General features: G+C 41.8%; 2 protein-coding genes across 3 annotated transcripts in view; one reads left to right on the top strand and one right to left on the bottom strand.

Annotated features, from left to right (window-relative positions):
• Positions 1–3850, top strand: part of ncor2 (nuclear receptor corepressor 2) — a 78124-nt gene extending 74274 nt beyond the window's left edge. Inside the window, 6 exon segments of the mRNA XM_029439017.1 lie at positions 158–292; positions 617–759; positions 862–915; positions 1854–2048; positions 2528–2707; positions 2794–3850. Of these exon segments, the coding sequence (XP_029294877.1) occupies positions 158–292; positions 617–759; positions 862–915; positions 1854–2048; positions 2528–2707; positions 2794–2984 (898 nt within the window). The 3' untranslated portion in view covers positions 2985–3850.
• Positions 3851–7043: 3193 nt separating this feature from the next.
• Positions 7044–16731, bottom strand: rflna (refilin A). 2 transcript variants are annotated; one of them, XM_029439007.1, is made up of 5 exons: positions 16621–16731; positions 15520–15566; positions 15077–15401; positions 10315–10424; positions 7044–9762 (listed from the first exon to the last, which is right to left on the bottom strand). In XM_029439007.1, the coding sequence occupies exons 3-5, from the start codon at positions 15293–15295 to the stop codon at positions 9429–9431; spliced, it is 663 nt and encodes a 220-aa protein (XP_029294867.1). In that variant the 5' UTR covers positions 15296–15401; positions 15520–15566; positions 16621–16731; the 3' UTR covers positions 7044–9428. The 2 variants fall into 2 exon arrangements, with proteins under 2 accessions (XP_029294867.1, XP_029294866.1); XM_029439006.1 differs by lacking the exon at positions 16621–16731 and having other exon boundaries at positions 15520–15778.
• Between the last annotated feature and the right edge of the window lie 1511 nt (positions 16732–18242).

Below are 18242 nucleotides of genomic sequence, written 5' to 3'. Positions count from 1 at the left end.
CAAACGTGAACGGGTCTGTCTGCTATGTGTGTCTTTAAAGGAATACTTCACACACAAAACGACCATTTGTGATGTACAAGTGAAGTATTCCTTTAACCCTGTGTTCATTCACCGTGTCGGATCGATGTCATTCATAATGTCATTGGATCCTCTGCAGGTCTCCTCTTCAGCCCAAGACTTCACCGGTCAGTGTTTCAAACGACGGCATTGAACCAGTGTCTCCTGCTGGAGCCATCTCTGAACCTGAAGTCCAGGGAGGGGTCTCCTACGCCAACGAGCAGGGAGAGCAAGGGTAACCGCTCGCATCGCTTTACATCGCCACATGTTGTATATGTTCAGTTTATGATGGACATAGCTCGTAGGTTAACGTCTATGTCGCTCACGAGCAGGATCTTATATACAGCTATATTTTAGCAGAAGTGTTGATGGTTACTTGAAAACGCTGCTTGGACATGCCGATTACTGAATTTAAAAGCACACTAAAGCGGTACAGACCACCTCTCTGTCTACAGATATTTGCTTCCCAACTACACATACAATACTACCCAAGTAACTTATGGGAAATATCACAAGGCCTCGTTAGTCTGTGCGGTAACCTGGCTCTCCTCTCTTGCAGAATGGGCTCCCGCTCCCCTCCCAACACCTCCCAGCCTCCAGCTTTCTTCAGCAAGTTGACCGAGAGCACTTCGGCTATTGTGAGGTCAAAGAAACAGGAGATAATCAAGAAGATGACGGTGGTGGGAAATGAGGGTGATTTCAGTAAGTCTGACCTCCGCCACGGCAGCCGGCACATTTCCAAATTGTTTCCTGAAGACGTGTGAGAATACAATTTTAAAAAAGAAAGCATGTTCCCACTTTCAGATACGGGTCAGCCAGGAACCGAGATCTTCAATATGCCGGCGTCTACAAATGCAGGTAATCTTTTTAAACCTCATTGATTATTGAAGTAAGAAGATGGCCTTTCATGACATACGCTAGTGGATGTATGGTGAGGGTCAACTCGTGCGTGCGTACTGAGGTAATGACGCAGCTCTGGGAGGATTGTTAATCCTGCACCATTCATCAAACCACTGTGAAATACAGCAGAAATAAATTACTCTTGGTTTATTTAATAATTCCTTTTCATGATTGAGCTCACTTGACAATATGTCGGCAATGTCATGTTGACCAATTGCGGGCAGCGATGTTGCGAGTGAAAGGGTAAAAATCTTTGGACTTTACATGGTTAATTGTTTAGTTGCAAAGCATCACTGACTGGAAAGAAGAGTGCTTTGTACTACAAAAATACTTTTCTCTGCAGAATTGCAGCGTTTTCAAATCCAAGCGAGCAGTTTTCTTTGGCCTTCTTCACCCCGACTGCTCGTATTCACACTCGAGCTGTTGTTAGAACTCTTACAAGGTCCTGAGGTGGCGTTGACTCAGGAAATGACCTTGACCTGTGTTCTCAGATGACACGGATGAGCAGAATTGCTGGAGCTCGTGTGACATAAGAAGCGTGTCAGAGAAGTTTATTTGCAGAATTTTAAATGCACAAAGGCAACAAATGATGCACAGATATATATTAAACTATAAGAACAACAATAAATCAAATAAAAAGAAGACAGGATATGTGTTTGTGTGGGATACTGGTTTAAACGCCCGTATTGACGCCTTCACTGAAACATAATAATATATGTTTGTCTGTTCTTCTCTGAGTACTGACGGCTTAACTAGTTTTACCTTTTCTTTGTCTCTTCAAAGCTGTGCTTCTGTTACTTTCCTTCTCACTGTTGTTGCTGCATCATTAGCTCCTCGCTGCACGCTCTTTGTACTTGCAGTCCCTGGAACTTGTTTAACACTTGTTCCTTTCACAGGACCCGTGAGTGTCCGCTGCCACCCGGCTCCAGAGACACCTGGTAACTCGATAGGCCTGGAGGCCATTATAAGAAAGGCCTTAATGGGCAAATACGATGATCAGCCTGAGGAACGCTCTCCATCCAACCCTTCTAACCTGATGGGTGCTGGTATGCCTGCAGCCGACGGACGAGTGGAAGACTTTTTCTCACAAGGTGCGACATCCCCTTTTGTATTCTTATAAATACCATAATGTGCAATTTAAGGCTTTCAATTTGACCTTTTTAGGGTTTACGCCAAAGCTTTGTATCACATCTTTAAGTTTCTGGAGCTCCATCTTTTTCTGCTTTAATCCACTCAATGAGTCTTGCGTGCTTATTGAATATAGTATTTAATATTTCATTAACATACCAGTTTATCTTTATTTAAGTATTCTCTCACCTTTTGTGACAGTATTGTCAAACGCTAATGTATTAGAATAGTTCAAGAAAGATACTGCAGTGAGAAATATGCATTTTCATTTACAGTGTGCACATAACATAAAAACAACACTACCATACTCTTCAGATAAATCTAATGCAGGTGCAGTACTGCGTCAGTAACAGGTTGGGTAGAATCAGCAGCTCGACACAGAGCTGTAAATGTTTTGCACTGGATTGTTCCTCTGTTGGTTTAAGCTGTTCTCTGTTTGCAGGCGGGGGAAAGTCCTCAAAGGGCAGCGGGCGCTCTAATGGGCGGAAGGCCAAATCTCCAGGACCCGGCCTGTCAGGGGGGGAGAGACCCTCCTCTGTGTCCTCGGTCCACTCTGAGGGAGACTGCAACCGACGGACTCCTCTTACCAACCGTGTGTGGGAGGATCGGCCTTCATCCACAGGTAGGAAACCTCTTTCTTGCGACTCTGATTGATTTCCTATCTGCAGGGTAATTATAGTAACACTTCTGTCGTTCTGCTTTCTGCAGGTTCAACTCCAACTCCCTTCCCGTGTAATCCGTTGATTATGCGTTTCCCCAGCGCGACAGTGTCCGCTCCCTCACCCTCCCCAGGCCAGCTGGGGGGGCAGGCCCCGGGGCCCGGACAGGGCCGGTCCTGGGAGGAGGAGCCCAAGCCTCTGCTCATGTCTCAGTACGAGACCCTGTCTGACAGCGAGTGACCCGGAAATCTATCGTTCCACAAGACCCGCTAACAGTCAACCAATTCTGTGCTGCTGCAGCCACACACACACACACAGACACACATACACACACACACACACACACAGACACACGCACGCTGAGGAATCTGCAAACCTACCCACACCATTCCACTCTGCATTTCCTCCATCAGTCGTCAAGCAAGGATCGTGTCCTTCTCCTTTCACACACCTGAGACGCCAAGCTGAGACACTGCTGTGTGTGTGTGTGTGTGTGTGTGTGTGTGTGTGTGTGTGTGTGTGTGTGTGTGTGTGTGTGCGCGCGTGTGTGTATGTATGCACTTACGTGTTATGCATTCACTCCAGGACTACTCTAAAGGACAAATCACTTTTTTTTTCTCTTTCTTTTTTTTTTTTTTTTACTTTACTACTTTTCCTCACTGGCCTTATCAAAATAGACACATTAACCTGCACCTTTTGGGTGTACTGCTCTAATGTGCTGACACTTGTGTGGAAGGGACTCCGAGGTCGCGTTGTTGGTCTGCTCAGGAGCCTGACGACGGCTTCTCTAGTGACAGATTGTGACCCCAGATCTGCCCTGAGAGCAGCGGCCCACACGGTGAGGACCCTCTCAAGTTTCTTCACGGTGAACTCCAGGTGCAGGCGGCCTGTGCACTGCTACCACTACAAGAACACGTGCGAGGCGACGGGAGGAGAATCGACATCTCGTTTTTCTTGTTTCGGTTCTTTCTTTTGCTGCTTTTAAATTCAGTCAGTCCAGTCCTGTGTTTGGAACGTGAGCTGAGACCTTTAGTACATTTTGATGGTGAACTTTTGATGGTGTCATTTGTTGTCTATTATCTGCAATGATGTATCTTTTTGGGGACTGGGGCGCGGGGGGGGAGCAGAGATTGTTATGCGGGGAGGGTCATATCATTGGTTTACAGGGTAAACATGCTGTTCATTGCTGATGTCGTCATATATTGGGGGGGGGGGGGGGGGGGGATCCTGAGGAACAGCGAAGGCCTGTTGACTTCAGGCAACCACGTGGGGAGAGATGATTTGCCAGATGGCACAGAAACAAGTGACACTTTCTCACTGTTTTTATATTAATCATGTCTGTGTTTGTTGAAAGTTTTTTGGATATTAAGCACTTAGTTGTCAGTCTGTCCACAATGGCATTTTTAAGAATCTGTGTTTCCTGGGGCAGGTGAAAAATGGACTCAAGAACAGCCTATAAATCTCACTGTGTAGGTATCCTTTAATCTGTTAATTTTGGTCTTGCCACCGATATTGTTTATCGATCCCACACTCAAAGCGACAATCACATTTTAGTGAACGACGACTAAGCCGCTTCGAGCTGGTGCAGACCAACCTTAAAGCTGCTTAAAGGCGAACTCCTCAGCATCACTTGGAGTTTGCTCGCATTAAAGAGGTGACAAAAAAAAAGCCATCTTTCTATGACCCCTTGGTCCATGGCGGTGTCAGCTTCAGCTGGCCTGCTGGAGTCCTGCTAGGAGCTGTTGTGACGGTCTGACCTCTGACCTTTTACTGCCTAGAGGAGGAGCTGAGACCCAACTCCTCATCCAGGCAGATTTTGTACAGTTATGAGATATTCCTAGTGTTAAGTGCCATTTATTTTACATATACAGTACTGAAGTTACCAAGTGACGCACAATTTTTCTTTTAGCCCCCCATGACAGGGTTTATACTGTCCACGCAGGGAATTCTAAAAAACAAAAACAGCAAATGAAAACGTCCTCTTTTTAAAAGAAAAAAAAACATTTTGTGTGCATTTTTTTTTTCTTTGCTTCCAAATCCATCACAGCCTTAGCTTTGAACTGTTTCACACATTAGATTTATCTGCAAAACAAGACAACGCCGTATGACGGGACAGCTTACCTGGGCCGGCATCAAATGTTTTCTCCACTATGAGACATACTTCAAGTGTACTTCATTGCACCCGCTGTGTTCGTACTGTTTAGGAAGGCATTCAAGAGCATTCTGGTAGTTTTATGTAACATGTTCTCACAGTTTACTGCAGTATTTTAAAGGTCACCCTCTGTGTAAATGATGTGTGAAATGTTTCCGGCTTGTGACTTTGTGCAACCAGGGACGAGTTCTGTCCTCTGACTGAACACTGACGTGATGGCAGTGAGCTGGTTTAGTGGTTTAGAAAGACGTAGCTCTCTATCTGTAGTTCATTTTGTCAGTGGATTCTCACAAACATGACTGTTATAGGACTACCTCCTCTCCCTCCTTCATCCTACCTGTCGTGGGTGAAGCATCCAGTATGCCACACATGCAGAAAGCTCAGCCATGTTTTAGATCTGGTATATACTTTTATTTTTTTTATTTTTTTCAAGACTGATGGAGAGTTTGTAATTTCATCAGGCGAGGCAAAAATACAGCCAGGCTTTGTACATTGGTCTCTGCTTGTATATCATTTATCCACTGATGAAATTTAAGAATGTGACGGTAAACAGATGAAGCCATATCCAGCTGTTCCCTAAACTGATGTCGGACTAATATGTTGTTTTTAAAAGTATACTGAAATGAATTTTAACATGCATCCATTTGTTTTTTTGTTCCTACGGTTCGTATTGATTTCAGTCATGTCACAAATCTTAAATAATCATTCAAAAACGTGCAAAGACGAAGTTGATTCATGATGGGATGACTGTCAAAGGGGGGGGTGGGGTCGGAGGGGGGCGGGGGGGATTGACATAAACAGTACATTGTTCAACCATTTTGTGCATAATGATTTTTTTTTTATTATTATAACCCACTGTATAATAGCAAGGATTGTATATAAAACTGAAGAGATGTAAATATTTATGTGGCTTGCTTCAAGGTTGGTATTACAAAAAATAAAAAAAATATTCACATGGTTAAATTCTACATGCCCACCAGCAAGCTTTGTGGATAGCAGTGTAAAAATGAAAAACAAAAAAGACACTGCCTTAATGTTTAAATAAAAAGCTTATTGCCATTCATGGGTCTCAGTGTCGTGTTATTTATTGCTGTGTGTTTGGATTTCTGCGTTTTCACTTTATTTAGTTCAGTTTCCCCTGCAGGATACATTTCAGGCCCAAAGTAATGACGGCCATGTACCACCAGGGGGCAGTACAAGCCCATTTAAGAGTTATAGTAAGAGTATATAGACCTCAGAGAGACAAGTAAACCATCTCTTAGATTTAATTTTTCACTCTAATCTTGATGAACTTTTTTGTGAAATTACTAGATATAAAAATATATTTAAATAAAACGAGAAAATAAATCACTTTGAACTGATCACAAATGCTAAACAAAATGAAACCTATGGACAGTTGCAAGCAGACATTTTTTAAAGGTTGAATGTATAAATCCGAGCCACCTGCTCCAAAGAAATAGCGGGCAGTATTTGACCTCTAAACTGGGTCCATACAATCTCTAAAGTTCATATTCTAGATGTAGTTTGGCATATCTATTGTATTCCAATGTATTCTTTATATTGTGTATTGCATTTACTCCTGTATAATGCCTGTCAGTCAGTCAGCAGGGAATGAAATACCAAACTCTGAGAGCCGTCAGAAAACATCTGCTGTCTTATAATCATCACGTGGAGCTGATCCCTCAGTGTTTACTGGGCACTGATGTTAACCGGGGCTGTAGACTACGTGTAACGTTAATCCAAAGTGGCAGAAACTAGAAAACGACCCGCATATTCGTCTCATCTTCCCGGTGGCGGCGCAACCAGTGGACGAGAGAGGCTGCCTCCGTCAGTATCTAAAGAGACTTGAGCTCAGCTAGAACAAGCCCGAGTCATGCAGACACAGCGGGCTGCTGGACCTGTGTAACGGCAGCAACAGGGAGTCTGTACTGTTGCAAATTTTCACACTAAAGACTGTATTTTTTATAAATTCTAACTTATTTGGCTTGGATATAGTCACAGGAACCAAATCAAAAGTGTGACCCGTCTCTCTTTGTGTCTGGAGAACTTCCTCTTTCTTTCAGCCGGACATTAAACCTGTGCTAAGCAGGCAAATACAACGTCCTTTGATCCAAATTAAGCAACACATGTACTCAACACAGCAGAAGTATGGTTTAGGAATTGCTTTTTTTATTCATTTAGGATATACATCTTTTTAAATTATTTTCATTGATCAGAACAAGAACGATGATTGACGTACAAAAATATAAAGAGAATTATGAAGTGCCTCGATGCCACATATACAACAGGAAAAATATTTTACAGTAACAAAATCAAGTGTTAGGAAACACAAAAGTATCTCACATAAAACCTTGAAACCCACCAACTTTCTCTCATCATTCTCTGACATTTCACAGACCATCTACACATAGCAAAAGTCTCCATCATCTCTCCAAGAACTTTACAGTTTGGTATAAAAAGCCATATTCTGAATATTTCCTCATCTCATCTGCAATGTTTCTTTTGAAAGAGACTTTTCTCCTTTTGTCTCACTCTTTGTATTGCTACTTACTGTTCCCTCATTAAAACCCAGTAGGCTACCCATTTTACAGTAGCTACTGATGCACCATCTCCGCTTCGTGCTCTCCACGTATCTCCTACCCAAACACTTACCTGGAGGGTTTTTCAAACTATAAAAATAAAAAGACCGCAAGTTCAAAACCTCAACTGAAAAACACATTTGCAATAAAGAAAAACTGAAAATTTGAGGTAAAGTCTGAAGTTTCAATATTTGCCATGTTCAATAATCTAAATATATATAAGACAGACAGAAAAAGAAGTCACGAAAACGCTCATTAAAAGTCTATTTTACATCTTCAACAGGGAAATCTGATGTGTATCAATATGACAATTTGTTGATGTCTGACAACAGCATGAAACACTCAGTGGCACCAGCTATTTGTAAATTCAAGCCTAGTTATAATTAACGTTTTTACTAGGTGGAGATTTACGCATCACTATATTAAAAAGTGTTGCAGGAGACAAAATAGTTTTTATGTAGAGATTGGTTGTTATTAAATATGTATGGTCAGTAACTGCCAGCTGTTAGCTACTGTAGGCTACATAACGTTAGCTAACGGAATCAACTGACAAAGCTAACATTAGCTAACTAACAAAGCTAACGTTAGCCAACTAACAAAGCTAACGTTAGCCAACTAACAAAGCTAACGTTAGCCAACTAACAAAGCTAATGTTAGTAAAAGAGGTCATGTGTAATATGGTTGAGACATCTGACCTGACACTTAGTGAGTTTTTAAATCAAATTTCACAACAACATGACAAAATGACTAAACGTGATGTTAATAATGTCAGACTAAATGACCATATAACGTTAGCTAGGTTAGCATATTTAGATATTGCATGATTACTAACACTGAAAAACACAGATTTCTCCATGTATGCACTAATAGATCAGAACAAAGTATTACCTACATTTACAAAAGATCACTAGTTTAATATATTGTTAATCCCCTAAACCTATAATTGTGTTAGCTACGCTACAGCGACTTCGTGTTTACATCATTGATTTTCTTTTGATTGGCAACGCTGCAGATGTTTCCTCGCGACTGACTTATTAGTTAAGACATCCCATAAGTTTTAATGGTGCAACAACCATGCACAAACTTAGTGATGATTTACAAATATCTGGTGCCACCTGATCCCGAACAGTGTAAGCCTTATTCTGAGAGGCAGCTGAAACCTTGTAGCACTGAAACCATCCAGACAATTGCAGTTGGAAATAGTTCTTGTTTTTATGTCTTAATTCTACAGACCACTCTGGTAAATAAACAGGACACCTTGCAATGTGCAGTTGAGTTTAATTAAATTGTTGCTGAAACTAGACAAGCTGCTGTTTGAATGTGTGTTAAATGAAACTTTACAACAAAAAGCAAGCGTTCTGTCTCAGTGTGTGGAGTTATTACAAAGAGATAAACTATCTTTGGTCCAATTTTTCACATGCAGTACTGAAAGACCACCCTGCATTGCCAAGTCCACTGGGAAGACTGTGATATATAGAAAACAAGTGCAATAAAGCCATATTAGAAAGCTTTGCATTGGTGTGACTGGGTTTGCGCAGGCTCGGCTGAAATCCACCACACGTGTCATCTTGACTTTTCTCTACAAACACAGACCGTCTGTCACCTTCACTGAGGTTACAATCCAGCCTGATAGACAGAGCAAAGCCCACCAATTTGTCAGCTCTTGTATTAAATAAGACATTAACCATTGAAGTGCAGCTTTAAACTGCCAGAGGACAGACTCCCTTTTTAAAGACTGCATCAGTAGAAAGTCTAAATACACTCAGGTGAAATGTCGTTAAAGGGTTCCCAGAGTTTCCTCCATGGCGAGTAAAGATGAACAGAGTAGGGTTTTTAGGGGCTCCGGGTATTACTTGAAGTATTTCCCTTTCAATGCGGGCCTTCCCAAGTTCCTTGTCCTCCAAAACAAATAAGATGATCACCAGGTAGCCCTCTCCCAGTGCATTCTGGGCCCTACAGGTCCTCCGTGTAGATGATACAAGGACTAGTATCCTCACTCGACTCCAGCTGCACCGTGGAGACAAACCAGCGACGGGAGCCCGTGGCGTTGTAGTTGAGCGTGGTGCGGTAAGTGTTCTTGGCGTGCTTCGGGTAGATGATGGTGGTGCTCTGGTAGCTGATGGGTTTCTGCCGCGGCTCCAGGTACACCTGGGACTTATAGCTCCTCCAAGTGCAGTTCCGCACCGCCACCACTGTCTCGCTGAAGGAGGTGGGCGTGGGAACGGGGGCGCAGTACACCTGGTCACGGTAGTGCTTGTCGGAGTCATACTTGACCTCGGAGTTGCACCTGGAAAGAAGAAGGTGGTAACGCTTTAGGAAAACACAAGTTGGCCACTGGGTGGCAGTGTTGACAAGAGAATAAGATAAGATAGAGATAGTGCAGGAAATTGCTAAAAAATGATTAAAATAATAATTAAAAACACAACAGTGTAATAAATATGAAGTGTTTAAGATACTGACACCAGTGCAAAACTTAATGGCTATAAAAGTAATCTACATTAAGTTAAAAAAGTAAAGTAGAATTGAAAATTAAATTACAACAGCATAAGAATAAAAAAGTAAATATGTAAAGTATATAAGAAGTAATACTAACACCAGTCATCATAGAATAGCAACTAACGTAAGATACATTTAGTAAAATAAGTAAACTTAAATAGAAAAGTGCATGCTATTGAAAAAGTAATAAATTGCACATTATATTGAAGAAGTAATATCAATATTATACCGTGCATATGTTTATAAATATATATTTATATATATGTGAATATTGATCAAAATAAGTGAACTAAGCCTCATATTGCAACCAATACTGTGTCTTTATGTGTCGAAGTTCCCTTACTTGATTTCCTGCTCTGGTTTAGGGTTGACCTCGATGCTTTCGCCGAAGAACACGGGATACATGCGAGTCTTTGGGTCTGTGCCCGTGGAGTTCAGCAGCAGGTAGGGCAGCTGTGCAGAGGAAACACAAGAGTCACAATCTCACAAAAAACATCCGTGAACTGCTGAACTGTTAGCAGCCAGCCTGCCAACGTGTCCATTCAAGAAATTCCAGTAAAAAAAAAAAATCCCAGCATGGTTGGGGGTTTCAGCAGAGCCAGCAACCCAAATTAAAAACAGTGCAGTCCCCACCCTCTCCAGGAAAACATGCTCCTTGATCCGCCCTCATGAGAACTCGCCTTGTCCGTGGCACGACTAATACTACAACAACAAGAAGCACAGCAGACCAGGGCAACACAGATAATTGTGTTAATTCAGATAATTGCTCTGTGTGGGTCCAACCCAAAGAAGTGTTGGTGGTAAATCGTGTTTTTTCTGGCTGGCTAGAGACGTGTGAACTTGACAGAGCCTGTGTGTGTGTGTGTGTGTGTGTGTGTGTGTGTGTGTGTGTGTGTGTGTGTGTGTGTGTGTGTGTGTGTGTGTGTGTGTGTGGACTGGAAATAGGCTTACAGATGTTAGGCCTACAGTAGTTAGAGAAATGTAAAACTAATATTAATACGAGTCTGTAGAACGGCTGGTGGGAGATGATGCCGTTAGGAATGATTACAAGGTGATATTAAAAGATTGCAGGGAGGTCAGAGGTCATCTCACTGAAAGTCTCGATTTTTATGGGTTCACATGATCAAGCATGCATGTGTGGGAGGGTGTCTCTCTTCCTCAAGTTCATCTTAACTTGTCACACATTGTTCACACACACACACACACACACACACACACACACACACACACACACACACACACACACACACAGAGACAAAGTGTGATGATTTCTGATGCGTAAAATACTGTTAAAACCAAAGATATTAGGTTCTTTTTTTTAAATTAGTTTAGGCTCTAATAAGTTCCTGTATGAATAATATAAACCAATACTGATTGCAACTACTGAAGTTCTTGTGGGAATCATTCAAATATTACTGTGTATTCGTTTGTATGGGATTCATTCAGAGCGTCTGTTTTAAGTGGCGTACCACACCAGAGTGGATACACTTATATTGTACTTAACTAACTGTATGAACCAGGTCTGTTTTATTACCGACCCTTGACCTCTGAGTGTCCCCTCTGGAGATATAAGGGGACAAACAGAGCTGCACCAGTAGAAACATAGAAACTGTCACACACTGTGAAGCAAGGTTGTAATTGACCGTTTGTGTGTCTCTGACCAATCTGAATCAAATGGCACCCCAACCACTACTCCGACACCTCTCACATTACACATGAGAGGCTGTCACATGCTGTGGTTTGGCCGCAGTTAAGAGCACATGCCACTACAGGGGACGAACGAGAACAGGCCAAGGGCACAGCAGATCGCTGTGTGAAGCTCGTCTTACCTACAGCCTACGATCATCACGCACTATCTGAGCGGTGGAGCTGAACTAGCACAGCTGCTAGTTTTACCACCCCAGACTGAAAAAAAATCATCTGCAGGCTTTTCATTTTCTGCTGCTGGTACTTCATGACCTAAAAAAAACTGTACGACTCTGTGATTGTCTTTCCCTCCGCTGCTCCGGCATGGAGAGCATCCCAGGTATTTTACCACGGTGTGTTTTGGCAACTTCTGCAAAGCAAACATTCGTGAATGGAGGGGAGGTCACCTCAAGGCAGTGGATCCCCCAGTATGCTCACAAAGCATAAACCCCACTGGAAGCACATTTCTGCCCAGGAAAAATAGTCTGCAGCTGAGCAACCCACACAATGTACAATGCACAATGCTGCTGAGAGGAACGCCAACTCAAACACACTCTTCCAACTGCTGGCTGTTTGGGGAAGTGAACTGACTTTGCATCCTGGTGTTTGCAAGGACGTTAATGTAAGAGCATCGGTATCACACAGTGAGGCAGATTTAGAAAAATGTCATAAGATCTGCCTCCTGTCTGTCCTCCTTTTTAATCCACCGACACTTGACCGGTATCCTCGAACAGGACATGAACACAACCTTCTGCAGCTCTGAAACGTCCCAGATTACACCAGCACATTCCTACATCTACTCCCTCTTGTTAATCCGTTCATACATGTATGTTAAGACAAGGATAATTATCCCACATCTGCATAAATTGAAAACAGACAGGGTTACTCCACGTTTAATTTAGAAGTGAGAGGTCATCAAGAACTTATGCAATGGCCTGACGCCGCGCTAACAAGCCCCTGCACCCCAAAATAGAACTTGAGGATTGTTGTTAGGTGGCATACAAAAACAACACATAAATAGATTTGGAAAGAGAAAAAAAATGTTTATATCTTCTCTCGTCCTAACAGTCATGTAACTTTAAAACTCTAAAAATCTATATCTGATGGAGAGGTGTGATTGTTTCCATACACACAGGCCCACAGACGGGATTAGGAACACATGCAGGAGCAGCCCCTATCAGGACTGATCTTTAAAAGGGAAACCACAAAGCAGAGACAAACTACTAATCTGAACCTTCAGAGGATTAGAGGATCTTTTCTCTTTCTCTGTTTTAGACTTCAGCAAACCAATGTCACGCAACTCCCAGGATGCAGCGCTGCATTTCTGAGGCCTCCCTCAGACACTTTAAAAGCCACCCGACGTGCGCAGACATGTTCTGAAAGCTTTTGAAAATGGGAGTGACCTGGAAATGATTTTCAATTAAATCAGCCTCGTCATGTGTGACACAAATCACTGGGAGTCAATGAAATGCATTTTAATTATCATCAATCTTAGTTTCTATGGAATATAACCTATTATGTAAAGTATCATGTCTGTCCTCTGAATAAGCACTAACGTTGCCTTAGGGTGACATTTAAATCACAGTTGTTGCACATATTGCAGTTTCACCTTTAGATATAATTATAATAAGTATTAGATTTATAATTCTCGAGAGTTATTTGGATTTTTCAGAAAATAATTCAAGAAATGAAAGGAAAGTGTAATAAAATGCAATAAAACAAGTTAATAATGTTTTATTCAGGACTTGCTGGTGTCCACGGTGAGATTTGAGTTTAGACTGAGCTCGATTTTTAATAGTGTTATTATAAATAGGGACACTTTTCATTGGTGACTGAGTCCAAACATATTCAGTTTAACATGATATAAAACAGAGAAAAGCAGGAAATCTCCGTTATTTTTGCATGAAAAATCAACTTTAACGATTAATCGATTATTAAAGTAGTTGCCGATTATTTGTCTGTCGATCAACTCATCGATAAGTCGACTAATATTTTCCTTTTTAGCTTTTCATGTAGTAGCGTTGGTATAAATGTTCACAGTTTGCTCGAGACACTTGGGGCCCACCAGGTAACAGATGAGTGGGACCAGAGTCACAGTTATGAAACGCAAATACTGAAGGTCCCACACATAACATGCCTATGGGTCCCAAGTTGGGGGTTGTCAATCAACCAGAGGTGATTACCAAGTAAGGAAGTAAGAAAAACTGTAAAAAAAACTATTCAAATGAAACAATCTGAGAATGAAATATCACTATTTGGTTAAATATCGGCAACTATTTTGATAATCGATTAATTGTTAAAGTAATTTTTCATGCAAAAATGGCAGAAAATGCTGTTTTCAGCCTCTCAAATATGGAGATTTCCTGCTTTTCTCCATTTTATATCACATTAAAACGGAATTGGACTGACGAAACAAGACATTCAAAGACATCCCCTTGGACTTCAGAAACTAGGATGGACACATTTCACAACTTTCTGACATTTTAGAGAATAAACGATTAATCGAGCCCTAGTTGCGAGTGGACTTTGCTTCGCTAAAGGTTACACGTCAAACAGATTAAGAAGTACTGATCTAATAAATAACCAATTTGTCTTTCTGTTTATTTAAAGTGGTTTCAATCAACAGTCTCTGTGGCTTATTTAAAGGTTTTATAGAGCTTAATTTCTATCTCACTGAGATCCTTCAGCCTTCTAATCAACATGGCTGACATGACGGAGCTTGAAGAAGAAGCCTGACAGTGTCCCCGTGTGAATCCATTATAACATTTCTACTGTCTCTTCTTGTAGGTGGCGAGGCAGAAACCTGATTACACTAGACTTGCTTGTGTACACACCTTCAGCGAGATGAGTGAAGTAATTAATGTTGTAAAGCTTTCTGTCATCACGCTGGGAGCCCCTGAAATCCTGGAAAGGACCCCTGGGAGTCCCTGGACCCCAGATTGGAAACCCAAGTGGGCCTAATTAACTCACTCACTGACCTTCATGACACCATGTAGTTAGGGCCCAGCTGATGCCCCAAACATGTTTACTGTCTTATTGAAGGAGTGACATCTTCAGCACAAGTACAGCATCAGAAGTTTAACTAAGGAATTTCTGACAGAGAGAGAGAGAGAGAGAGAGAGAGAGAGAGAGAGAGAGAGAGAGAGAGAGAGAGAGAGAGAGAGAGAGAGAGAGAGAGAGAGAGCTTCCAGATGTTGTGTGATTGGGACTGAAGTGAAATCTGTTTCTTGCCAAAAAAACAAAAATGCTCTCAGAATTTCAGTTTCTCTCGCAGCAGCGTCATTATTTATCCATTAGGTCTTTTTATCTTTTTATCCTTTAATCCAGTGTGTCAATGACACCAAACACACCCGAGTCACAGCTTTCAGATTACGAAATACTTTCAAATCATACAGTAAATACAGAGATATGTTTCTTACCAGTTTGCCTTCTCTGCTTTCCTTTTTATAATATCCATGATGGCTTTCGACGGGCGTAGTGCAGCTGCCGGAGCGCGACTCGATCAGACCCGGAGAGAGGGAGCAGAAGGGCGGACTGGGACTGGGGGGCAACCCCGAATCCGGACTGTCGAGCAACCCTTCCCGATTCTTTCCTTTCAGGCTATCATCCATCGCTTGTAAATGTAGGTGCCCCACCATTTCTGGGACGACTCAAGTCAAAAAAACACCCCAGACGAAGTCGCACCGACAAGTTGCGCGCTCCTACTTCGAAAAGACACAATCCTGGGCGAACTTCTGCGGACTTCTGCAAACAGAGGAGAGAAAACAGGAAATATGGATTTAATCATTGCCCATACCCTGCGGATAAATCTCCACAGAGTGCTATGAATTCAGCCTTTATTTCTCCTAAAACTTTACTGTACCTGTGCGTAGTGAAGTATCCACCTTTTAATCCCGAAATATATTCCAACTGGCGTGAAAAATCAAACACCAATTTAAAAACAAACTTCAAATTTGACACCAAAGTGAAGTCTCCACTATTCTTAATTAAAACAACTAAACACAAACGTAGTAAAACTCTCGCAAAAACCAAAAGTCGACCGTGCGTCTGGCACCGATCAGGATGAGAGCTCCTCTGCTCTGCGCTGCTCTGACTGTGTGTGAGACAGTGTGTGCGTGAGTTTGAGCATGTGTGTGTGTGTGCGCTCTCTCCAGTGGAGAGCTCCTTCTTAATGATCCTGCCAGGCTTTTTTTTCTTTGCACCTGGATCCAGTCCAGCCCTCATGATCTGGATCACTTCCATGTACAACCGACAGGGGCGAGCACGTCCTGCTGTTGTAGGGTGAAGTGTGACGGTTAGGATCTGCTGAAGTGCCCTCGAGCAAGTTATCCAAACCTTCTGGAGCTGGAGGGTTGGTTATATCAATAACTATAATCAGCAGTTAGTTAGTAATTGGCAGTTAGTAATATATAACCAACAGTAAGTTGGCTACATAATAATAATAGTAATAAAAGTTATTAATTAGTCATTCAATTTGGCACTTTTTATAATTAGCAGTTATTAATTACATATAAATGATTAGCAGTTAGTAGTGATCCATATTTAGCAGGTAGTTATTAGTTATATAGAGTTAATAATATGTCACAGATGTGTTAATAATTAGCAGTTAGTATTATCATTAGTTATTACCAATTAATAACATCATTATTCATAGTTGGTTAATTACTGTATAAATGAGTTAGTTAATAATAAGCAGTATATAGAGACATTATTATTCATAATCAGCAGTTAGTTCTGAATTGTTCCTCCTCTTCTTGTGTAAGACAAACGTGTGTTCACACTGTAGAAAATGCAAATGTCTTGTTCTGTATAAACATGTTGGTGAACTCTTAGTAGCCTATCATTAGTAAATATATACATTGTTAAATCCAACTTCTAACCAGATAACAAATCAATAAAAAGTAAGACGACGGATAAAGAAAACTAACAATACTAAAAGCAAATAGTCCGTTAGTGTCTTCACCTGTGTCTCGTCGTTCCTTCACTTCCTGGTGTATATAGTCTGTGTTTTGTTTGTCTCTCGTTGCCAGTTTGTCTTCGTACTTTAATGTCAAGAGTTCCAGCGTTAGTCCCGTCTTCCTGTTTCCTGTTTCCCATGTGCACCCTGATACCGTCTCTGCCTGATCCTTGTCTGCCGTGCTGCTACGCTGAGTTCCGAACCTGTTTCCGTGACCCGACTCTGCCCCTGGATTATCCCAGCATGCTTTGTATGTTTGGCTGCATACACGTGTACCATCGGCACTGCAAAGTTTCAGTAAAGTCTATTTCCATTTCCATTGTTCTGCCTCTGAGTCGTGCTATTGAGTCCCACCCTCCTGTCTTGATCGTACCGTTACAGAAAGTGCAAAAATACTACAGACAGACTTAAGTTATAAAGTGCACTGGAGAGATACAATCCACAGCTATACAAAACAATATCATCTGCGTAACGTCGAATGTTAGTTCCACATGCATTAACACGTGCATTTTAACTGGAGCTCATCTCATGGCCACAAAATAATTACAAAATTAGCTGGATAACTAAGTAAAAGCTCGAACTTCTTCCCGTCTTGAAAGTTATCCAAATGTTATTTAACGTTATTCAGACGCAATCCTTGTGTGTGAGAAAACCCCGAATGTTAATCCTTTTTTAGTTTCAGTCAAGAAATAATCAGTCAGCTGCCTTTGTGGAGTTTGTTTTGGTTCAGAAAGTATCTAGTCAAAGGATTATTAAAGGATTACTACAGTTATTTTTCATAAGGCCTGTGTGTATATGTGTCTTTGTGTGTCTGTAACCATCCTGCCTGGTGTATTTCAGGACTGGGTGGAGATGGGTGGGAACGCTGGGCATCCAAATGAGTGTATGGTTGTGAACACACACACACACACACACACACACACACACGTATTCAAACACAGAGCAGACCTGAGTGAACAAATGAGCCGACTGCAGCCATCACAGCATGCAGAGGAGAAAGAGTTGAATCCTCCACATAATGTCTGAGCTCTCGGTTCATACGCACGCTCTTACCAACAGCAGCGCTGCCAAAAGGGAAATCAGAGCATAAATAAGAGCCAGTGCGGAGCAGCACAGAGCGGACTGTGTGTCTTAAGTGGTTGATTGTATCTTTGATGGTCCACCAGCTCTCCGTGGTGATTACCACAGATTGCCAGGAAATCATGCGTGATGTTTCTTTTTGTTTTTTTCCAGTTCTCATAAAAACTAAGATAACTCTGAGTTCGCCTTTGTTGTCTGGAAGATATATTTAATTGCATTCCTGTTAAGCTTGTGCAGCTGTAATCTTGTTTGCTGAGAATTGTTTTCCCTCCTCTGTGTTATTGTTTTAAAGCCTCGGCAGGAAGCTGCGGAGCGGCGCTGGGAGTTTTACTGCCGTTCCCCGCGTCAGGTGTGTTTTCGTGTCATCATGTCCATCTTAAAGAGCCCATCATGTTGATCCTCAGGCATTCAAGGGATTAGTGTTGAGATCTGGTACAGATTAACCATAAAATACTGGGATACAGATGATGAGCGTGTTTGTGGGTGTAGGCATGTCTGTGAGCATGCCGACGGGAAGAGTTGCTCAACTGCAGTCTCACTGACCCGAA

The sequence above is a fragment of the Cottoperca gobio genome, chromosome 9, assembly GCF_900634415.1.
Source record: "Cottoperca gobio chromosome 9, fCotGob3.1, whole genome shotgun sequence".
Classification (NCBI taxonomy): domain Eukaryota; kingdom Metazoa; phylum Chordata; class Actinopteri; order Perciformes; family Bovichtidae; genus Cottoperca; species Cottoperca gobio.
This window is presented reverse-complemented; position numbering and strand designations above follow the sequence as displayed.